Source organism: Polyergus mexicanus, unplaced genomic scaffold (assembly GCF_030449975.1).
Source record: "Polyergus mexicanus isolate NDT 795.1 unplaced genomic scaffold, iyPolMexi1.0 SCAF_21, whole genome shotgun sequence".
Taxonomy (NCBI): domain Eukaryota; kingdom Metazoa; phylum Arthropoda; class Insecta; order Hymenoptera; family Formicidae; genus Polyergus; species Polyergus mexicanus.
This window is the reverse complement of record NW_027223341.1, coordinates 2,256,640-2,282,655: the sequence shown is the minus strand read 5'-3', so window position 1 is coordinate 2,282,655 and position 26,016 is coordinate 2,256,640. Positions and strand designations below refer to the sequence as shown.

The 26,016-nt window shown below is 28.4% G+C and overlaps 1 protein-coding gene and 1 pseudogene across 1 annotated transcript; one reads left to right on the top strand and one right to left on the bottom strand.

The window, feature by feature from the left end:
• The first annotated feature begins 954 nt into the window (after positions 1–954).
• Positions 955–6,324, top strand: LOC138941966 (cytochrome P450 4C1-like). The gene is made up of 12 exons (XM_070311956.1): positions 955–1,108; positions 1,395–1,528; positions 2,050–2,140; positions 2,686–2,871; positions 3,107–3,203; positions 3,704–3,806; positions 4,008–4,110; positions 4,344–4,450; positions 4,536–4,602; positions 5,434–5,604; positions 5,801–5,980; positions 6,044–6,324. Exons 1-12 carry the CDS (start codon positions 955–957, stop codon positions 6,223–6,225), a joined length of 1,575 nt encoding a protein of 524 aa, XP_070168057.1. The 3' UTR covers positions 6,226–6,324.
• An 8,860-nt stretch (positions 6,325–15,184) lies between these two features.
• LOC138941935 (cytochrome P450 4C1-like) lies at positions 15,185–23,423 on the bottom strand (annotated as a pseudogene).
• Positions 23,424–26,016: the final 2,593 nt, after the last annotated feature.

Below are 26,016 nucleotides of genomic sequence, written 5' to 3'. Positions count from 1 at the left end.
TAGTTCTCTGCGAATTTACATCCCGATTATTTATTGTCGACCTGTGCGTTACTTCGTTTATTTGTAAGTTTTACGAATGTAATTTCCGAAGACTTTCTCTCTCGTCATTTTGACATAATCCATTCCGCTTAATTGACAGACATAATTAATGTACCGCTATGTTTTTGAATTCAATTTATGACCACAGTATCGAGGATTTCTTCCTCGTAACGACATGGATATCCTTGAAAATATTTTTTTACCTTTACTGTGATAATGTGAAAAACCTGCGTTATCTACGCGCTTCTTAATCGCCTAAGAATCACTTATATGCTTATATTTTAATTTTATTTATTCATGTACGCAGAAGATGGCCAAAAAGAGGCCCGAAACATCCGCCTTTCGTGAGTTTAAATTTTAATGTAATTCTTTTATAATAAACATTTATGCGCTCTTAATATCGTGCTTGGCTCGTTTTGTCATTTCATTCGACATTCTTGATTTTATTGACATTTTTTTGACGGAGAATGGGACGTTTCTTAAATGAAAATTTTTACATTTCGATTTCGCTTCGTAATATCTCTGCTTTATAAAACATGTAGAGCAAAAATAAACATATTTTCTTTATATAAATCAAACTCAAGCTATTGATTATATATATATATAAGAACTAATAAGAACTAGTAAAAACTCGATCCGGTCAGGGGTTATTGAGAACTGATAATCTTAGATATTCTTGATTTCGACCCGCGTATAAATACGCGGTATGTCTCGCTATTGCTGTGTGTGATCTTTGCTTCGCATGACTTAGCGCAAGACACTATCGTGTCTCTTGATTTTTACTTCTAGAAACTTTTAACAATTAAATAAACAATAAAAATAAAAAAGATTTGTGTAACGTGTATTCAAGTATCAGTAAAATAGTAACCTGAAGAAGATCAAGATCAATAAAACGGTCCAGAACATCAAGAAACGATGTTTATCACTATATTGTTGGCATCAATGTTTATTTTATTGATATATTATTATTACGTACATTATGGAAGAAACGGACGACTGGTTAATCTTTTACCAGGACCACCGGGCCATTTGATTGCTGGAAATGCATCACAGGCATATATTTCAGCAGGCAAGTATAAAATTTCTAATCTATTTACATTAATTGATAGATGACTCGTTATTCATGCATGCATACAAGTAAAAATTAAATTCATAAAAACTTATGATCTAGTATACCTATCAAAAGTATGCAAATTACAAAGCTAAGACTTTTCTCTTGGCAATATCCATTTGCAAATCATTATCACAATTATTATTTGTCTATTTTCAACGTATTTGAGTAAAGATGTGATGAAATAACAATAAAATTAATCCCACTAAAACTTTTGTATCGATATTTATAATATATTTTTCAGAGGAACAATGGAAATTGATGTGTAATCTATCAAATAAGTATTATCCCATTTTTAAATTACGGATTTTTTTCATGTATGTTGTGGCTATCCGTCATCCAAATGATTTAGAGGTAATAAAAGAAATTCAATTATCTGTAGATATTACAATTTAGTCAGATTTAGGAATTTTGTGTTTCACAAAAAGATTTTTGTTTGTAAAAAGATTTCTTAAAAAGTTGAATAGAAAAAATATCGACATATACTCGATCGAAACTGTATACATACAAAAGACGATGGGTAAAATAAATCGATTTTTGCCTAATGAGTGTAAGTTATACATGCAATCTTACGCTTTTTGGATCGCTGATTACAATGGTAACAGTTTTATCCGTCTAAACTCATGGGAAAGAGGTTAAAATTTGTCTTAAAGAAACGAATTTGTAACTAGCAGCTACATAATTTTTTTTTAAACAACTATATGTTTTTTTTTTTACACCATTGATTTCTCTCATTATTTTATGTATAAGATAACATGTATAACTTACATTACACTTCTTAGGCAAAAATCTACTCAGTTTACTTATCGTCCTTTGTGGTACGATTAATAAATCATTTGTAAGATTGGGTGATATAATAAATTAATATTTTTTTCTTAACATATTTTCGATAATGTTAGACGATATTAAGCAATACCAAGCTTACCGAGAAAAGTCGTTTAAATAAATTGTTACAACCTTGGGGTGGCACAGGTCTTTTCACCAGCACAGGTAACATAATAAGCATTAATATATAAACGTACATACTTTACTATTACAATTTGCGCTCGATTTTATTTTTAACGATAAACTCTTACGTAACTTCTTTTTGTCGTAAAAGGTAATAAATTTGAAAGTGAATTCGTAAGTAAAATTATATTGAGAAATGATTCCGCCGTGATACATGTATTCTCAGGTACAATAAATAGAAGTAATAGACGTTTCAAGTAAAAAAGATTTTCAATTAAATCGAACACTATTCACATAACAGACTTCTTAATAAATTATAGTTTTTTTTGACTGCCAATTTATGAAGTTTTAAGTACAAAATAATAATTTAATTCAAATTTATACATGCAACTTCTGTCGTCGCAAAAATTTTATTAGAAGATTTAAAAAATTATAAAAGAATTTTGCGCGGTATAAGAGAAATAAATTTAAAATAATAATATTATTTTAGAATTGCTCAATAAATATTAAACTAAAAAAGAGAATAATCTTATATAATATTATTTTTATTTTATTTCACAATTTGCACTATTTTAATTTTGTTGTAGGCGCTAAGTGGCATGCGCGACGAAAATTATTAACAAATGCGTTCCATTTCAATGTATTGACTCAATACGCTGATATATTGATCCAGGAGGGCGATTATATGACAAAATCATTGAAAGATGTTGGGGGGGCAGTTGTAAAAGATTTGGTACCATTTATTAGTGAACATACGCTGAACGCCATATGTGGTAAGATTTCTGTAAAGTACTTATTGTTCTGTTGTATAGATGATTTCGTTCTAAATGATATCATAACTTAAGATTTCATAGCTTAAGAAGATCATTTGTTCGCATACAAAGTATCGATGCTGCAGAAAAAATAGATAATATCCGATTTTTTATAGTTAAAGCTACTCGTGAAATATATTCAGTAATAATTATTTTCGATTATATATCCGATTTTATTAAATACATGCACTTGCAGAAACTATCATGGGCATCTCTCTGCAAAAACTTAACAAGTTCGAATCGCAACAGTATCGAAATATGGCTCACGACATGATCGAACTGATATTTGATAGGTAATTTATGAATATTATAAATAATATTGTGATATATATTTATAATACTTTAAGTTATGGATGTTTGTGATATATATATTTTGAATAACAAATTAAATATTGAATAATCATGTGAAGGTGAACAATTAGTTTGACACGTCGATTCGTTTAAAGCGGCAATTAGATATCAATATCTATTGTACGTACTCCGTTAAATGTTAAACAAATTGTAAATGTTAGAATATTGAATTATTAAGTAAAATAATTTATTCAATAAAATCTGAAGAGAAATTATCTTTGATCAACAAATCTACAGTTAAACCGAAAGTATAATGTTTTTAGAAGATTCTAAATATCTTTTTTGTAACATATATAGTATCAAATTTATTTTTTTACCTATATTCTTTACAAATAATGAGATTACTTACAGATTACTATAGGATTTTATACGACTTTAAATAAGGCTTTTACAAAATTACGTCATTATTGAAATTATATAGTTTTATTGAATTATGATTTAGAGCATTCAGACCTTGGTTCCATAACGATTTGTTATTCTCATTATCGCCACAAGGGAGAAAGCAAAAAAAGATCTTGAAAATATTGCATGGATTTACGGAAAAAGTATGTATCATTTTATTTTATTTTAAATCCGCCACACACACACACACACACACACACACACAAACGTTATCTTTTATATAAAATTACAATAAATATTAATACTACATTATGCTATTAATATTTATGATATAATACGATGTGTGCTATTGTTATTTAATACAAAAAATTATTTTAAAAATTTAATATCGTACTTTTGTGTAGGTCATCGCGGAACGAAAACTCTATCACGAACGCACCAATGGTCGACATTTGAAAAATCTTGAAAATAACAAAGAGACAGAGATAGATGTCGAAATATTTGGAAGTACGTAAAAAATCGGAGCTAATATTTAAGTTTGCTTACGCAATCGAACATTAAATTATGCCTGTAATATTTATACCAAACACATAATCACACGGCATAATGGAACATATGTCTGCTGTAAAATTGAATCATTATTATTTTTAATAGAAATTCTGAATTTTTAAACAAAAACAATGTTATATAATTCAAGCGCGACATACAAAAATAAAATTAACGTGTTTTTTTATTTCTAGTTAAAAAAAGGCGGCTATCCATGTTGGATCTCTTAATAGCGGTATCTCGAGACAATTCGTTGACTGATTTGGACATCAGAGAAGAAGTCGATACCTTTATGTTTGCGGTATGTATCTGAATCTTTTTTACTAATTTTTTGTACATATCATCTAAGCACATTTAACTGTATGATGATATGACGATGATTACAGGGTCACGATACTACAGCGATGAGTATGACATTTGCTTTATTGCTGTTAGCTGAACATAAAGATATCCATTTACTTTTTTCTCAGTATATTGCGATATACACGACTAAAAAAAAAATAGAGAACACTTTTTATACTCTAAAAATTGAGCTATGTTCAAACCGTTAAAATTCGACGAAAAATCATCGTAAATAAAAAATTAAAAAAGCATTTTGAAGCTTAAAGATTTAACTTTAACGCACTATTGTTGGTTTCTTAAAACTTTTTTATTTTTCTTGTTCTGTGCTTTAAGAAGGAACCCATTGTTTTGTTCCTTAAAATTATGTTTTTTTTTACACTTTGCGGCTCGATAAAAGAATTTCTCTCAAAAATTCAATTCAAGTTCCATAAACTACAATATTTTAGCTACAAAATGCTTTGTTTTAATTTTCCTACCATTTCTTTTGATCAAGTTACACGATTTTAAAACTAAAATTGTATTTTCTAAAAATGAAAAAATGAAAAAATTTTATAAAACTGTTGATATCACGTTACAGTTGAAACTTTAAGCTTAAAAATGTTTTTTGTCTACAATGATTCTTTGCCGAGTATCGACAGTATTTCTATTGTAAAAATACAGGTTTAGTTTCAAAATCGTGTGATTTGATCAAAAAAAATCATAGGAAAATTTTTAAAAAAGCATTTTGTAGGCAAAATGTTATAGTTTATGGAACATGAGTTGAATTTTTCGAGAGAAATGTTTTTTTAGTTGTGTATTATTTAACTTTCGATTTTTTTCAAAGTAATATTGATATCAACCTTTTGTTGCAATGTATTTTGTCATTTATTAAAAATTTATTTGTATCTATACATATAAAAATCAAAATATTATAAAATACAATTAAATGATTATCCATGACACAGGAACGTGTGAGGATTGAAGTCGAAACCGCGATGCAAGAAAACGGAGGCAAACTTACCATGAGATCGTTGCAAAATTTACCATATTTAGATAGATGTTTAAAGGAATCGCTACGTTTATATCCCACCGCATTTTTTATATTACGAGACGTTCAAGAAGATGTAAAATTAAGTAATTAATGACTTTTTTTGCTGATAATATCTTTGAACATGTCACATTTTACAGAATATATATTATCGAATGTAAAATAAGTTTACTTGCTTTTAAAATTTAAGAATGTAATATTATGTTCATGTTTTATTTCTGAAAAGAACTCTTAATTTCATGAATTTTTATATTTTCTAATTTTATAATATACTTTTCACAGATTCATATATCGTACCTGTTGGAACAATCTTATATCTTAATATCTACGGAGTTCACAGAGACCCCAATTTTTGGCCAAATCCAGAAGTATTTGATCCGGATAGATTTTTGCCCGAGAGGAGACAGAATCGTCATCCTTATTCTTATCTACCGTTCAGCGCAGGACCGAGAAATTGCATAGGTAAATTGCTCGCGATTTTCTTTTCTTCTTGTCGATAGTATTTGATAAGACTTCGAATTGTAGGTCAACGATTCGGTCTGTTGGAGATGAAAGCTATGATTGCTCCTTTGGTGCGCAATTTTTACCTGGAGCCCATAGATTATTTAAAGGATATCCGGTTAAAGTTCCATGTATTGATTCGTCCTTCTCATCCGGTTCATATAAAGTTTATTCCGATTAGCCGCAAACAAACTTTGCAAAACTAACATGGATACCACATAAATGTAAGAAACTGATGAAAATGTTTTATAGAATCTTACAAAAAATGATCTTACCAAATGATCTTACCAAAATGATCCAATATGTAATTGTGTGTATATTTTACGTTAAATATATTTTACTTCTAATTAATTCTTCTATAATTTTTATGTGTGATCTTTCTCTCATATATTTTATTACTTTCGGATCTTCATATTTTTTTTACATTAATTAATATTTAATATTTCAAAAATATCAAATAAGAAAAAAAAATTTATAGTGCTCATATCTTTCTCTGTTTCTAATAAATTTCCATTATTATTACGCTCTTTAGTTGAAAAACGGCTATGAATATAGAGCTCAAATTCTTATTGTCAGTTCACAAAGATTTGTTTTCTGGTACATGAATCTACTTGGAGAGATTTACAATTCCATTTTAGTAGTGTTTCAATTGATCGTCGCATCAGCGATTCTATAAGGTAATCAGCAGTATTTGTATAGAATAAAATTTTATAACATTAGTAGATATTGGGCACTATGGGGCATCAAAACAAACCCCCACTCCTCGGCCACTGGCGCCGACCCCCTGCTGTGACTGTCTGGGGCCCTCCCCCCTAAGGGTGTCTGTGGAAAAAAAATGGAGGGGACTCGTGGACGTCTACGAGGCAAATTTCCCTTTAATTTTTTTAATTTTTTAATTTTTCTAATTTTTTTTATTTTTTTATTTTTTCGGTCGCGTGAACAAGGGGAAGCGACGCGTTTACCGTAATTACCCGCCGAAAACAACGCGTCGTTATCCCCACCCGAGGGCGAACGACGCAATTACCGATAGACGCTCGGGTATAAAAAGACCGCGTTTCGGCATCTCGGGACCAGTGATGCCAGAAACAGGTCCCGCCCGGAGACGGGTATAGCAGATTCAGGAATAACGGTCACAGACGACCCGCAGGGACGCAACAATATATATATATATATATATATATATATATATATATATATATATATATATATATATGCGTATGTCAAAGGGCTATTTTGACGACATTTAAAAAATGAATATTTTATTGCATACATAAGAGTACATTTACTTTCTAACGCATACATTACTTTTATTTTTAACATAAAATGTACTAGTACATATGTATAAGAAATAAATTACCAATTGGCTAGTACAACGACAGTACAAAACTATTTACAATAATATATCATATGATTAATATGACGACACTATTATATTTTATGAAACGATTATTTTAACGACATTCTATATATCAACTATTTTAAAATACACAAGTAAATTTCAAACACAATAAACGAGTAAAAAAGAATTAATGAAAAAAATATAAAGAATTAACAACACAAAATTACTTTTGATGAAAACTACTTTTAAGTCGATTTTAATTTTAATTATTACAAAACTATATTATAAAAAACGACATCCGACGATTGGAAAGAGATAAACTCTGAACTAGTAAAGCCATTTCAGTTATAAAGGATAAACTTCATTATTGCTTCAACAAATATTGAATAATATAAGTTCATAGATAAATGTTGATCATTCCATTATAGATTACAAAATTATATGTACAGAGACTTTAATATTGAAGTTAGTTCTGGTTTAAAAGATTTTTCGTGCTTTGTAATGGATTACTTATTTATGTGCAATAATATACATATATGAAAGAGAGATACACATATATAGTACATATAATAATATATAAAAACAACATGCTCTTTATAAAAGTGTGATATGTTAAAGCACTGTTTTCCATGATTTATTCAATAAATGAAAATCAATATACAAATATCATTTCAATATTCTAATACATCAACAATACAAAGTTATTATAATTTCAACTATTAGTGACAATTAATGAATTAGCATTGCACTACATATAACAAGATTCTATTAGCGGAGACTATAATATTAAAGTCCCGTTCGAAAAATTCTCGTGCTTCGTAATGGATTTCTTCTTGGTATTTGACATACGCTAGATCTGTGCGTGTTTTGCCAATTAATATTCATTTATTACTGTTGCCTGTTGAAATCAAAATAAACATATATAGTATTAATAGACAGTAAGACATTAAGATTTTCTTCTTTGTAAAGGAATCATACTTATATATGCAATTATCATCATCATGATTTTGTTTTTCCTTAAATTCAATTTAGTCTCTTCTTTTAAATTCAATAAGTAAAAACATACAAAACTTAAACATACTTTTTCATAATGTAGTTACAAAATTATCTCAATAGTATTCACTCCATAGACAAATTTATTATTTCCAATGTACAAATTTCACTATAAATAAAAAAGATCAAATATATAAGCAATATACAAATGTCATTTCAATCTTCTAATACTATCACCAATACAAAATTCTTATTATTTCAATTATCAATATAAATGAGTGTTGATCACTCCACTACAGGTCACAAGATTCTATTAGCGGAGATCATAATATTGAAAATCTCGCTTAAAAGATTTTCATGCTTTATAATGGATTTCTTTTTAACATTCGGTGCACGCTGGATCTGTATGTGGTTTGCAAATTAATATCCATTATAGTTACCTGCTAAAATCAAAATAAATGATAAGATATGATATTAATACATACGAATTTAAACATTTTTCTTTGTATAATAATCTTACCTATACAATTGTTATTACCAAAATTCAATCCTTTTTTCAATTTAATAGAAAACACACAATATTTACATTATTATTTCATAATGTAGTTGCACAATCCAAGTATTGCTGATGAACTTCATTCTTGCTTCAACAGATATTGCAAGTTGATGAATAAGTTGATCATTCCATTACAGATCACAAGATTCTATTAGCGGAGACTATAATATTGAACTCTCGCTTAAAAGATTCTCGTGCTTTGTAATAGATTGCTTCTTGATATTCAATGCAAGCTGGATCTATGTGTGGTTTGCAAATTATTTTATACATTATTGTCGTCTGCTAAAATCAAAATAAACATGATGTAATATTAATAGATATGACTTTAAATCATTTTCCTTTGTACAACAATCTTACTCATATAACTGTCATCGTCACAATTCAGTCTTTTTTTCAATTTAATAATGAAAACACAATACTTAAAAATATTATGTGAATTATGAAAATATAATAAAATTACTCACTTTTAATTATAATGTGCCTTGTTGCAAAACTTTTAGAATTTGTTGTACATTCTTAGTACCCAAACACTTTCACGCAAAAAATGCTTATTCAATGACACTTCAGTAAGATCAGAAAATCTAAAAAACTTACAAATATTGTATATATTTTGAAACTATAAATGCGATCACACAAAATATAAATATAGAGAGAAACACGCGAGGTTAAGATAACTGTCATGTATGCAGTAGGTAATATAGGCTACGCTATGGTTGGAAGAAAACTACAGATGTTCCGAAACACTGCATTAATCAATTATGACAAGGAAATTTTATAATTTTTTAATCTCATTGACCAACCACCAAAATATTATTCAGCATCTATATCGACTAATCTCTTATCGACTGCAGTCATAGAAAAAAGCATTATTAGGATATTTTTATTATTTATATATAGACTTATTTTTTGCATAAATTAAAATACGTTATTCAGAAAGAGCACCGGCGATAATAGATAACTTCGGTTTAAAACACGGCAACCGCTAAAGAAACCGATGTCGTTCAATGACTGCATTTTTTCCGTACTTTGTATTGTTGAAATTATGGCATTAAAGTGTTAAAAGTTGTATATTTATGATTCTTAAAACATGATAGCGCGACGAAATTTTTTACATTATCGCCAATATCTCTCGTGCAATATAAATTTTTCTCCTTGATTTCGACTATCGCCAAAGATATCGGTGTTAATAGAGAAAGACATTATTCTACATGATCTCCGCTAAAAGGATTGACGCATTAAATTTTAAAATTAATAAAGCTGCTACGATTATTAAAGCGATACAACGGGCCAAAATCGCGTTGCTTTTGCCTGGGTCCTTCGCGTCTAATGAATCTATCTCTTAAATCACAGCAATTTTTAAAGAAATTGACGCGTTGTTCAAGAACTACATTATTTTACTGTGTGCTATTGAAATTACGCCATTAATATTTTACGAATTGTATCTTTTTCTAAGTTGTGTTCATTATAAAGGCGGAACAGCCTTATATAACATCGAGATTTCGGCCCGCTATATCGCTTTAATAATCGTCAGCTTATTAATTTTAAAAATCTAATGCGTCAATCCTTGTAGCGGAGATCATGTAGAATAATGTCTTTCTCCAATAACTTCGATATCTTTAACGGTAGTCGAGATCAAAGCGAATAATGTATCTGACGCGGACGATCTCGACAAAGGCGTCGCGATTTCGGCCCGCTATGTCCTTTTAATATAATCGAAATTATATTTATTTCAAAATGGTAACGCGTTAATCCTTATAGTGAAGAGCACGAACAATAATGTCTTTCTCGAATAACATCTATATTTGATGATAGCCGAGATCAAAGCGAAAAGTAAGTTTTTTCGAAGGAGCGATTGTATGTGTAGATTGTAGATAACGACTTCGTGGTGTTCGTTTTGCCGCCTGCGGACGGGAACGGACGTGTTTAGACACGTTATGCGTGTGTCCTTTGGACTTTATTTTTGAGTTTCTTCCTCTCCTATAGAGGAATTTTTTCTGTTTATTACTCTCAACCAGTTTTTGGCCGGAATGTACCGATTCTATTAGATCGGATGTAGCCATAAAAGCAAAGGAAGAAGAAGAACGACTTCGGTGTAAAGCATGACAATCGCTAAAGAATCCAATGTCGTCCAACGGCTGCACTTTTTCTCGTGTTCTGTATTATTGGAATTACGGCATTAAAGTCTTAATAGTTTTATATTTATGATTCTTTAAACATAACAGCGCGACGAGGTTTCACATTATCGCCAGTATCCCTCGCGTCAGATACATGTTTTGTTTTGATTTCGACTACCATTAAAGTATCGATGTTATCCGAGAAAGACATTATTCTACATGATCTCCGCTACAAGGATTGACGCATTAGATTTTTAAAATTAATAAGCTGACGATTATTAAAGCGATATAGCGGGCCGAAATCTCGATGTTATATAAGGCTGTTCCGCCTTTATAATGAACACAACTTAGAAAAAGATACAATTCGTAAAATATTAATGGCGTAATTTCAATAGCATACAGTAAAATAATGTAGTTCTTGAACAACGCGTCAATTTCTTTAAAAATTGCTGTGATTTAAGAGATAGATTCATTAGACGCGAAGGACCAAGGCAAATGCGAGGCAAAGGCAACGCGATTTTGGCCCGTTGTATCGCTTTAATAATCGTAACAGCTTTATTAATTTTAAAATTTAATGCGTCAATTCTTTTAGCGGAGATCATGTAGAATAATGTCTTTCTCCATTAACACCGATATCTTTGGCGGTAGTCGAAATCAAGGAGAAAAATTTATATTGCACGAGAAATATTGGCGATAATGTAAAAAATTTCGTCGTGCTATCATGTTTTAAGAATCATAAATATACAACTTTTAACACTTTAATGCTATAATTTCAACAATACAAAGTACGGAAAAAATGCAGTCGTTGGACGATATCGGTTTCTTTAGCGATTGCCGTTTTAGACCGAAGTTATTTATTATTGCCGGTACTCTTTCTGAATAACGTATTAATTTATGCAAAAAATAATCTATTTATAAATAAATAATAAAAATTTTCTAACAATGTTTTTTCTATGACTGTGGTCGATAAGAGATTAGTCGATATAGATGCATAATATTTTGGTGGTTGGTCAATGAAGTTAAAAGATTATAAAATTTCTTTATCATAATTGGTTAATGCAGTTTTTCGGAACATCTGTAGTTTTTTTTCCAATCGTAGCGTAGCCTATATTACCTACTGCATACATGACAGTTATCTTAACCTCGCGTATTTTTTTCTGTATTTATATTTAGTATGATCGCATTTATATTTTCAAAATATATATTTGTAAATTTTTTAGATTTTCTGATCTTACTGAAGTGTCATTGAATAAGCATTTTTTGCATGAAAGTGTTTGGGTGCCATGAGAATGTACAACAAATTCTTAAATGTTGCAACAAGGTACATGACAGTTATCTTAACCTCGCGTATTTTTTTCTGTATTTATATTTAGTATGATCGCATTTATATTTTCAAAATATATATTTGTAAATTTTTTAGATTTTCTGATCTTACTGAAGTGTCATTGAATAAGCATTTTTTGCATGAAAGTGTTTGGGTGCCATGAGAATGTACAACAAATTCTTAAATGTTGCAACAAGGTACATGACAGTTATCTTAACCTCGCGTGTTTCTCTATTATTATATTTATATCTAGTTATTATTTTTATAGTTTTTCAAAATATATATCTGTAAGCTTTTTAGATTTTCTAATCTTACAGAAAAGTGTCATTGAATAAACATTTTGTTCGTTAAAGTGTTTGGGTATTATAGGAATGTGCAATAAATTCTAAAAATTTTGCAACGAGGTACATTATAATTAAAGTGAGTAATTTTATTATATTTTCATAATTCACATAATATTTTTAAGTATTGTGTTTTCTATTAAATTGAAAAAAAGATTGAATTGTGACGATGATAGTTATATGAGCAGGATTGTTGTACAAAGGAAAATGATTTAAAGTCATATCTATTAATATTACATCATGTTTATTTTGATTTTAGCAGACGACAATAATGTATAAAATAATTTGCAAACCACACATAGATCCAGCTTGCATTGAATATCAAGAAGCAATCTATTACAAAACACGAGAATCTTTTAAGCGAGAGTTCAATATTATAGTCTCCGCTAATAGAATCTTGTGATCTGTAATGGAATGATCAACGCTTATTCATCAACTTGCAATATCTGTTGAAGCAAGATTAAAGTTCATCAGCGATACTTGGATTGTGCAACTACATTATGAAATAATAATGTAAATATTGTGTTTTCTATTAAATTGAAAAAAGGATTGAATTTTGGTAATAACAATTATATAGGTAAGATTATTATACAAAGGAAAATGTTTAAATTCGTATGTATTAATATCATATCTTATCATTTATTTTGATTTTAGCAGGTAACTATAATGGATATTAATTTGTAACACACAGATCCACCGAGCACCGAATGTTAAAAAGGAATCCGTTACAAAGCATGAAAATCTTTTAAGCAAGAGTTCAATATTATGATCTCCGCTAATAGAATCTTGTAACTTATAGTGGAGTGATCAACACTCATTTATATTGATAATTGAAATAATAAGAACTTTGTATTGGTGATAGTATTAGAAGATTGAAATGACATTTGTATATTGATTTTCAGTTATTGAATAAATCATGGAAGACAGTGCTTTAACATATCACACTTTTATAAAGAGCATGTTGTTTTTATATATTATTATATGTACTATATATGTGTATCTCTCTTTCATATATGTATATTATTGCACATAAATAAGTAATCCATTACAAAGCACGAAAAATCTTTTAAACTAGAACTAACTTCAATATTAAAGTCTCTGTACATATAATTTTGTAATCTATAATGGAATGATCAACATTTATCTATGAACTTATATTATTCAATATTTGTTGAAGCAATAATGAAGTTTATCCTTTATAATTGAAATGGCTTTACTAGTTCAGAGTTTATCTCTTTCCAATCGTCGGATGTCGTTTTTTATAATATAGTTTTGTAATAATTAAAATTAAAATCGACTTAAAAGTAGTTTTCATCAAAAGTAATTTTGTGTTGTTAATTCTTTATATTTTTTTCATTAATTCTTTTTTACTCTTTTATTGTGTTTGAAATTTACTTGTGTATTTTAAAATAGTTGATATATAGAATGTCGTTAAATTAATCGTTTCATGAAAAATAATATTGTCGTCATATTAATCATATGATATATTATTGTAAATAGTTTTGTACTGTCGTTGTACTAGCCAATTGGTAATTTATTTCTAATACATATGTACTAGTACATTTTATGTTAAAAATAAAAGTAATTTATGCGTTAGAAAGTAAATGTACTCTTATGTATGCAATAAAATATTCATTTTTTAAATGTCGCCAAAATAGCCCTTTGACATACATATATATATATATATATATATATATATATATATATATATATATATATATATATATATATAATTACTTACATATTAACTCTAATTCTCCGTTTTCCTCAGAATGTCAATTGAAAAATTACACGATTTTATCAATTGAACCGTCACTATTTGAATTGTCAAAATGCGTCGCTCAACCATGACAGGCTTTTATCGATATGAAGTAATGCACAGCGCAGCATCGAGATAACCAATCAGCATCGCGGAAAAGAGGCAACAATACTTGCGAGAATCGGCTTAACATGTCTTTTTTAGAAAGGGAAAATGTTATAAAATTTTATTCTATACAATACTGCTTTTATTCTATACAATACTTCTATTCTATACAAATATTGCTGATTACCTTATAAAATCGCTGATGCGACGATCAATTGAAACACTACTAAAATGGAATTGTAAATCTCTCCAAGTAGATTCATGTACCAGAAAACAAATCTTTGTGAACTGACAATAAGAATTTGAGCTCTATATTCATAGCCGTTTTTCAACTAAAGAGCGTAATAATAATGGAAATTTATTAGAAACAGAGAAAGATATGAGCACTATAAATTTTTTTTTCTTATTTGATATTTTTGAAATATTAAATATTAATTAATGTAAAAAAAATATGAAGATCCGAAAGTAATAAAATATATGAGAGAAAGATCACACATAAAAATTATAGAAGAATTAATTAGAAGTAAAATATATTTAATGTAAAATATACACACAATTACATATTGGATCATTTTGGTAAGATCATTTGGTAAGATCATTTTTTGTAAGATTCTATAAAACATTTTCATCAGTTTCTTACATTTATGTGGTATCCATGTTAGTTTTGCAAAGTTTGTTTGCGGCTAATCGGAATAAACTTTATATGAACCGGATGAGAAGGACGAATCAATACATGGAACTTTAACCGGATATCCTTTAAATAATCTATGGGCTCCAGGTAAAAATTGTGCACCAAAGGAGCAATCATAGCTTTCATCTCCAACAAACCGAATCGTTGACCTACAATTCGTAGTCTTATCAAAAACTATCGACGATAAGAAGAAAAAAAAATCGCTAGCAATTTACCTATGCAATTTCTCGGTCCTGCGCTGAACGGTAGATAAGAATAAGGATGACGATTCTGTATCCTCTCGGCAAAAATCTATCCGGATCAAATACTTCTGGATTTGGCCAAAAATTGGGGTCTCTGTGAACTCCGTAGATATTAAGATATAAGATTGTTCCAGCAGGTACGACATATGAATCTGTGAAAAGTATATTATAAAATTAGAAAATATAAAAATTCATGAAATTAAGAGTTCTTTTGAGAAATAACATGAACATAATATTGTATTCTTAAATTTTAAAAGCAAGTAAACTTATTTTACATTCGATAATATATATTCTGTAAAATGTGACATGTTCAAAGATATTTGGAGCAAAAAAAGTCATTAATTACATAATTTTACATCTTCTTGAACATCTCGTAATATAAAAAATGCGGTAGGATATAAACGTAACGATTCCTTTAAACATCTATCTAAATATGGTAAATTTTGCAATGATCTCATGGTAAGTTTGCCTCCGTTCTCTTGCATCGCGGTATCGACTTCAATCCTCACACGTTCCTGTGTCATGGATAATAATTTAATTGTATTTTATAATATTTTGGTTTTTATATGTATAGATACAAATAAATTTTTAATAAATGACAAAATACATTGCAACAAAAGATTGATATCTGTATTACTTTGAATAAAAATCGCAAATTAAATAATACACAACTAAAAAAAATAAATAAATAAATAAATAAATAAAAAATAAAATAGGGAACATTTTTCATACCTTAAAAATTATAGGGTTATATTCAAATCGCTGAAACTCGACGAAAAAGACATCATAGACAAAAAATTAAAAAAGCATTTTGAAGCTTGAAGTTTAAATTTTAACGACCTATTGGTGATTTATAAAAAATGGTTTAAAAAATTTTTTATCTTTCATCTTCTGCGGTTTTAAAACAAAAATCTATTGTTTTGTTACTTAAAATTATGTTTTTTTGACACTTTGCAGATCGATAAAAAAGTTTCTCTCGAAAAATTCAACTCATGTTCCATAAACTATAACATTTTGCCTACAAAATGCTTTTTTAAAAATTTTCCTATGATTTTTTTTTATCAAATCACACGATTTTGAAACTAAACCTGTATTTTTACAATAGAAATACTGTCGATACTCGGCAAAGAATCATTGTAGACAAAAAATTGAAAAACGTTTTGAAGCTTAAAGTTTCAACTGTAACGTGATATCAACAGTTTTATAAAATTTTTTTATTTTTTCATTTTTAGAAAATACAATTTTAGTTTTAAAATCGTGTAACTTGATAAAAAAAAATGGTAGGAAAATTAAAACAAAGCATTTTGTAGCTAAAATATTGTAGGTTATGGAACTTGAATTGAATTTTTGAGAGAAATTCTTTTGTCGAGCCGCAAAATGTCAAAAAAAACATAATTTTATGGAACAAAACAATAAGTTCCTTCTTAAAGTACAGAACAAGAAAAATAAAAAAGTTTTAAAAACCAACAATATTACGTTAAAGTTGAAACTTTAAGCTTCAAACTGCTTTTTTAATTTTTTATTTACTATGATTTTTCGTCGAATTTTAACGGTTTGAACATAGCTCAATTTTTAGAGTATAAAAAGTGTTCTCTATTTTTTTTTAGTCGTGTATATCGCAATATACTGAGAAAAAAGTACCTGGATATCTTTATGTTCAGCTAACAGCAATAAAGCAAATGTCATACTCATCGCTGTAGTATCGTGACCCTGTAATCATCGTCATATCGTCATACAGTTAAATGTGCTTAGATATTATGTACAAAAAATTAGTAAAAAAGATTCAGATACATACCGCAAACATAAAGGTATCGACCTCTTCTTTGATGTCCAAATCAGTCAACAAATTGTCTCGAGATGCCGCTATTAAGAGATCCAACATGGCTAGCCGTTTTTTTTTAACTAGAAATAAAAAATGCGTTAGCGTCAATTTTACTTTTGCATATCGCGCTTTAATGATATAACAATGTTTTTGTTTAAAAATTCAGAATTTCTATTAAAAATAATAATGATTCAATTTTACAGCAGACATATGTTCCATTATGCCGTGTGATTATGTGTTTAGTATAAATATTACAGGCATAATTTAATGTTCGATTGCGTAATCAAACTTAAATATTAGCTCCGATTTTTTACGTACTTCCAAATACTTCGACATCTATCTCTGTCTCTTTGTTATTTTCAAGATTTTTCAAATGTCGACCATTGGTGCGTTCGTGATAAAGTTTTCATTCCGCGATGACCTACACAAAAGTACGATATTAAATTCTTTAAATAATTTTTTGTGTTAAATAACAATAGCACACATCGTATTATATCATAAATATTAATAGCATAATGTAGTATTAATACTTATTGTAATTTTATATAAAAGATAATGTTTGTGTGTGTGTGTGTGTGTGTGTATGCGTGTGTGTGTGTGTGTGTGGCGGAGTTAAAATAAAATGATACATAACATACTTTTTCCGTAAATCCATGCAATATTTTCAAGATCTTTTTATGCTTTCTCCCTTGTGGCGATAATGAGAACAACAAATCGTTATGGAACCAAGGTCTGATTGCTCTAAATCATAATTCAATAAAACTATAATTTCAATAATGACGTAATTTTGTAAAAGCCTTATTTAAAGTCGCTATAAAATCTTACGGTAATCTTTAAGTAATCTCATTGATTATAGTAAATACACGCAAAAAATTAAATTTAAAACTATGTTACAGAAAAGATATTTAGAATCTTCTAAAAACATTTTTGTTTTAACAATAGATTTTTTCAAAAATCGAAGATAATGTCTCTTCAGATTGTATAGCACAACTTAGTTTATTTAATATTTCAATATTTTAACATTTACAATATTTTCAACATTTTAAAGATTACAAACAATTTTCATTTTAAAATAAAACATTTAACCTAGAATAGATTTTGATTTTTAATTATCGCTTTAAACATTTCAAATTAATTGTTCATCTTTACATGATTATTCAATATTTAATTTGTTATTCAAAATATATATAGAAAATATATATCACACACAATCATAACTTAAAAGCTTATAAATATATCATACAATTATTTATTATATACATGAAGTACCTGTAACATATCAGTTCTATTATGTCGTAAACCGCATTTCGATACTGTTGCTGGAACTCATTGAATTTTCGCAGAGAGATTCCCATGGCAGTTTCTGCAAGTGCATGTATTATATAAAACCGGATATACAGTCGAAGATATTTACAATTGAATATTTCATCGGTAGCTTTATGTATAAAAAATCGGATATTATCTATTTTTTCTGCAGCATCGATACTTTGTATGCGAACAAATTATCTTCTTAAGCTATGAAATCTTAAGTTATGATATCATTTAGAACGAAATCATCTATACAACAGAACAATAAGAACTTTATAGAAATCTTACCACATATGGCGTTCAGCGTATGTTCACTAATAAATGGTACTAAATCTTTTACAACTGCCCCCCCAACATCTTTCAAAGATTTCGTCATATAATCGCCTTCCTGGATCAATATATCAGCATATTGAGTCAATATATTGAAATGAAACGCATGCGTTAATAATTTTCGTCGCGCATGCCACTTAGCGCCTACAACAAAATTAAAATAGTGCAAATTGTGAAATAAAATAAAAATAATAATATATAAGATTATTCTCTTTTTTAGTTTAATATTTATTGAGCAATTGTCAAATAATATTATTATTTTAAATTTATTTCTCTTATACCGCGCAAAATTCTTTTATAATTTTTTAAATCTTCTTATAAAATTTTTGCGACAAAAGAAGTTGCAAGTACAAATTTGAATTTAATTATTATTTTGTAATTAAAACTTCATTAATTGGCAGCCAAAAAAAAACTATAATTTATTTAATTGAAAATCTTTTTTACTTGAAACGTCTATTACTTCTATTGTATTTACTTGAGAATACATGTATCACGGCGGAATCATTTCTCAATATAATTTCACTTACGAATTTCTTTCAAATTTATTACCTTTTACGACAAAAAGAAGTTATGTAAGAGTTTATCGTTAAAAATAAAATCCAACGCAAATTGTAATAGTATAGTATGTATGCTTATATATTAATGCTTATTATGTTACCTGTGCTAGTGAAAAGACCAGTGCTAATCCAAGGTTGAAACAAGTTATATATATGACTTTTCTCGGTACGCTTGGTATTGCTTAATATCGTCTGACATTATTGAAAATATGTTAAGAAAAAAATATTAATTTATTATATCACTTAATCTTACAAATGATTTATTAATTGTACGACAAAGGACGATGAGTAAAATGAATAGATTTTTGCCTAAAAAGTGTAATGTAAGTTATACATGTTATTTTATGTTTTTGGCGTCGTTGAATATGATGGTTAGCAGTTTTATCCATCTAAACCCGCGAAAAAGTGTTCAAAATTTGCCTTAAAAAAACAAATTTGTAACTAGCAACTACATAATTATTCTTAAGAACAACTATGTGTTTTTTTATATTAATTGATTCTTCTCATTATTATGTGCATATAAATATTGAGGTAACGACGGCTGACAATTCAATAGATAAAAGAAAAATGTTGAAGACCCCTAAGGGACAAAACGAGGGGCCTACTCATTTTTTTTTTTTTAATGGAACCTAATTTTTGTTATATTAATAGATTTTTTAAAAAGTTATAAGGGCAGGATGGCTAGAAAGTGAATAGTTTACGAGATAGTTTATACTTTAATTTGATATAATTTTACATAAACTTGGAAGTATCTCGTAGAATATTAATTTTCCGATGAATTTATCTCAATATTTTTATGCACAAAATAATGAGAGGAATCAATGGTGTAAAAAAAAAAGACATATAGATGTTTTAAAAAAAATTATGTAGCTGTTAGTTACAAATTCGTTTCTTTAAGGCAAATTTTGACCTCTTTCTCATGAGTTTAGACGGATAAAACTGTTCCCATTGTACTCAGCGACCCAAAAAGCGTAAGATTGCATGTATAACCTACACTCTTTAGGCAAAAATCAATTCATTTTACCCATCGTCTTTTCTATAAATATAGTTTCGATCGAGTATATATCGATATTTTTTCTATTCATCTTTTTAAGGAATCTTTTTACAAGCAAAAATCTTTTTGTGAAACACAAAATTCCTAAATCTGACTAAATTGTAATATTCAAAGATAATTGAATTTCTTTTATTACCACTAAATCATTTGGATGACGGATAGCCACAGCATACGTGAAAAAAATCCGAAATTTAAAAATGGGATAATACTTATTTGATAGATTACACATCAATTTCCATTGTTCCTCTGAAAAATATATTATAAATATCGATACAAAAGTTTTAGTGGGATTAATTTTATTGTTATTTCATCACATCTTTACTCAAATACATTGAAAATAGACAAATAATAATTGTGATAATGATTTGCAAATGGATATTGTCAAGAGAAAAGTCTTAGCTTTGTAAGATATGTAATTTGCATACTTTTAATAGGTATACTACGTTCTAGATCATAAGTTTTTATGAATTTAATTTTTACTTGTATGTATGCATGAATAACGAGTCATCTATCAATAAATGTAAATAGATCAATTAATGTAAATAGATTAGAAATTTTATACTTGCCTGCTGAAATATATGCCTGTGATGCATTTCCAGCAATCGAATGGCCCGGTGGTCCTGGTAAAAGATTAACCAGTCGTCCGTTTCTTCCATAATGTACGTAATAATAATAAACCAATAAAATAAACATTGATGCCAACAGTATAGTGATAAACTCGTTTCTTGATGTTCTGGACCGTTTTATTGATCTTGATCTTCTTCAGCTTACTATTTTACTGATACTTGAATACACGTTACAAAAATCTTTTTTATTTTTATTGTTCATTTAATTGTTAAAAGTTTCCGTAAAAATAATATAATATATATTTAATAATATTATAATAATTGGATCAAGCTAACAACTTGCGATATATGAGAAAACTTGTATGTAAGAATGACGCGTTTATACTTATTTTGATATTATTAAATATTGTTTGGATTTTACAATAAAATGTTATAAAATTTTTATTTTACACAAATACTGTCGATTATCTAAGAGATTCACTTGATGCGATAAATAGTTGAAACTCTACTCACTATATGTTTAAAATAAAATTGCAAATATTTTTAAGCCTAAGCAGATACATGGATCAGTAAAACAAATATTTGCTAGCTATAAAGATCTGAAGCCTGTAATTATAGCCAGACTATACTGTACTTCGTCCAGCTAAAAATAAGAACGTATTAATAATAAAAGTTTCATATCTTGAAAGGCAAACTAGTTAAACCGGTTAACACTCACGGAAAAGAAATTAGATAAAAACTGCGTATGGTAATTAGATTTCAGTCGTAATAAATGGGCAACAAACATCCTAGCGCTGACACCTATTTATTAGGTCCAACCGCAAACCGTTTTGCTGCAGTTTAGAGTTTTATTTTGGAAATCATGATTAGCTATTGTAGCGAAAATTTTTTTTTCGTGCTTGAGCCATTTTCTGTACCAAAATTGGTAAGATCGATTACGTTTCAAAAATCGGTATAATCGTTTTTGTGGTTGTTGAATTCGAATCCGGAGTCATAATTTTGATATCGCGCATCTATAAAACCATACGTCCAAAAAGAACCTAACTTTACTTAGGATACAAGATTTTATTCAGATCCATCGAAATTTATCAGAGTTATTCAATGTGCGCATATATCCGTCTGTTACGTATCAACTTTAATTAATGCGCGTTTTCTTATATAAAGTATAGATCGTGCATTCCAGAATACTCGTGGCCGAGTGGCAAGCGATGATTTGTGTAAATTGGACATCGCCTTTAGGAGAGCCGATATATACAGAGTGTCCCAGACCATCCGTACACCACTTCTAAAATGAAAATAAATAAATGGCTTTTATCAAAAATCGCAAACATTTTTTAAGTAATTCGGATATGCTCTATCGAATGGAGACCTTGAACTTGACCTTGAACTTGACCTTGAGGGTCAATTCAAGGTCAACTTTGATTTTTCAAATGAAAACCCCTTTTTTTATCGCATGTTCTTGTAGCTTATCTCACAGCTTTTTTGCATTAGTTAATTTGTCTCATTATTCTGTACATAAAAGTATTACGGTAAGATTATCGAAAACTAAATATTTTACGAGATATTTAATTTTTTATATCAAAATATGTCAGATTATAAAATATAAAATAACTCAAAAAGTACTTAATGAATCTTTTTAAGAAATCTTTTTACAAGCAAAAATCTTTTTGTGAAACACAAAATTCCTAAATCTGACTAAATTGTAATATCTACACATAATTGAATTTCTTTTATTACCTCTAAATCATTTGGATGACGGATAGCAACACCATACATGAAAAAAATCCGGAATTTAAAAATGGGATAATACTTATTTGATAGATTACACATCAATTTCCATTGTTCCTCTGAAAAATATATTATAAATATCGATACAAAAGGTTTAGTGGGATTAATTTTATTGTTATTTCATCACATCTTTACTCAAATACGTTGAAAATAGACAAATAATAATTGTGATAATGATTTGCAAATGGATATTGCCAAGAGAAAAGTCTTAGCTTTGTAAGATATGTAATTTGCGTACTGTTAATAGGTATACTACGTTCTAGATCATAAGTTTTTATGAATTTAATTTTTTCTTGTATGTATGCATGAATAACGAGTCATCTATCAATTAATGTAAATAGATTAAAAATTTTATACTTGCCTGCTGAAATATATGCCTGTGATGCATTTCCAGCAATCGAATGGCCCGGTGGTCTTGGTAAAAGATTAACCAGTCGTCCGTTTCTTCCATAATGTACGTAATAATAATATACCAATAAAATAAACATTGATGCCAAGAATATAGTGATAAACATCGTTTCTTAATGTTCTGGACCGTTTTATTGATCTGGATCTTCTTCAGCTTACTATTATGTTACTGATACTAGAGTACATGTTACAAAAATCAAGAGACACAATAGTGTCTTGCGCTAAGTCATGCGAAGCAAAGATCACGCACAGCAATAGCGAGACATACCGCGTATTTATACGCGAGTCGAAATCAAGAATATCTAAGATTATCAGTTCTCAATAACCCCTGAACGGATCGAGTTTTTACTAGTTCTTATTAGTTCTTATATATATATAATCAATAGTTTGAGTTTGATTTATATAAAGAAAATATGTTTATTTTTGCTCTACATGTTTTATAATGCAGAGATATTACGAAGCGAAATCGAAATGTAAAAATTTTCATTTAAGAAACGTCCCACTTTCCGTCAAAAAAATGTACTTTGTCAATAAAATCAAGAATGTCGAATGAAATGACAAAACGAGCCAAGCACGATATTAAAAGCGCATAAATGTTTATTATAAAAGAATTACATTTAAATTTAAACTTACGAAAGGCGGATGTTTCGGGCCTCTTTTTGGCCATCTTCTGCGTACATAAATTAATAAAATTAAAATATAAGCATATAAGTGATTCTTAGGCGGTTAAGAAGCTAGTAGATAACGCAGGTTTTTCACATTATCAAAGTAAAGGCAAAAAAATATTTTCAAGGATATCCGTGTCGTTACGAGGAAGAAATTCTCGATACTGTGGTCATAAATTGAATTCAAAAACATGGCGGTACATTAATTATGTCCGTAAATTAAGCGGAATGGATTATGTCAAAATGACGAGAGAGAAAGTCTTCGGAAATTACATTTGTAAAACTTACAGATAAGCGAAGTAACAGGTCGACAATAAATAATCGGGATGTAAATTCGCAGAGAACTAAACTCACTGATTATCAACGTAACAATGAGCATAAATTATCGTTAGACGAAAAGATAAAATAATAAAAGCAAACGTTACCGCTACAGACAAACAACGGTGCAATTAAATTTAAAAAGGTTATCGATAATTTCCCGAACTACTCGATCCCGAAAAGTGATTTTAACACACGCATTAAACAATTAACTGTTAATACCAAAAAATTTTTTAAACATGATGATAATGTATTTGCCTCTAGCGCATACAAGGCGAACATTACAGTTGCTCTCGATAAAGATAAATACTTTAATAAGATCGAAGAATTGTTGAAGGATAATTACACTTATAATATCGTCAAAGAAGATTCTATAAAAAGACTTACATAACATCTATGGGACTTGCTAATGAGTTGATGATACGAAACGATTGGGTATACATTTAATAAAATTATAACAATCAAACCAAACTAACAACTTGCGGTATTTGAGAAAACTTATATGAAAATAATTACGTGTTCAAAATGTTTATTAAAATTTTTATTTTATACAAATACTGTCGACTATTTAAGAAACTCAATTTATGCGACGAATAGTTGAAACACTACTCAAATGTTTAAAATGGAATTGCAAATATCTTCAATTAGATGATGCCAGTAAAACCAATTTTTGCTAACTGATAATACAAATCGAAGACGCCTATACGTATAGCTACGGATCATGGATTAATTTCGAAAGTCACAATCACTTCTGAAGAGCGGCTTTCAAAATTAATTTATGATTTTCTCTGCACTGAGAAAAAAAAGTTGTTAATTTGACTAAATTCGTCCAACTAATTATTTCTTTGTATTTCTTTAATTGAAATATTTAACTATTTAAATCAAATATACCTCATGTTAGATTTAATTATTTAATATGTCGTATTTGACTTAAAATATTAAAATATTTCAATTAAAGAAATAGTAATTAGTTGGACGAATTTAGTCACGTTAACAATTTTTTTTTCTCGGTGTGAAGAAATTATACATATCTATAAGTTTATACATCCTATCATTCGCATTATGCAATATCTGACTGTCAATTTTATGTCATTGATTATTTTTATGAAATGTGCAATAAAAAGAAACGAGATATAGGATATTATAAAGATCAATGTGTTTATTCTTCTTTAAATATATAAATTTTAATTATTATATTAATTTTTAACTGCATGTTTATTTTTATTTTTAATTGCGTAGAATTTTATGAAAATTATATGTATTTCCCCATCAGTGATTTCCTTTTGCAAGCGCAAATAATTTGTAATAAATGTCAGTTAATTGGTTCACATCTTTTTCAAACTGATATTAAGAGATACGATAGTGTCTCGCGCTAAGTCACGCGCAATAACAAGGTACTCCGCGTATTTATACGCGAGTCGGCCAATTAAGAGTATCTGAGATTTTCAAATTTGAATAACGGCTGAAGCGATCGAGTCCTTATTAGACTTAACTTATAATCTTATAACTTTAATTAATCTTTAATTAATCTTAATCTTATAATTTTCAAAGTATGCGAAATATATATTATATAAGATAAACAAAAAATATCTTTACTTTTATCTATTATCTCTAACATCTATTACTTCTATTTACTTAAAAATACACGGCGAGATCATCTCTCAATACGATATTACTTGCAAATTTCTTTCAAATTTATTACTTTTTACAGTACCAA

What these genes read in the sequence shown, in the direction of transcription:
- LOC138941966 (XM_070311956.1), top strand. Translation starts at nt 955, where the DNA reads ATGTTTATCACTATATTGTTGGCATCAATGTTTATTTTATTGATATAT. An exon ending in ACAGGCATATATTTCAGCAG is followed by an intron (nt 1,109 to 1,394) that starts GCAAGTATAAAA and finishes TATATTTTTCAG; the next exon opens with AGGAACAATGGAAATTGATG. An exon ending in AGCTGAACATAAAGATATCC is followed by an intron (nt 4,603 to 5,433) that starts ATTTACTTTTTT and finishes TATCCATGACAC; the next exon opens with AGGAACGTGTGAGGATTGAA.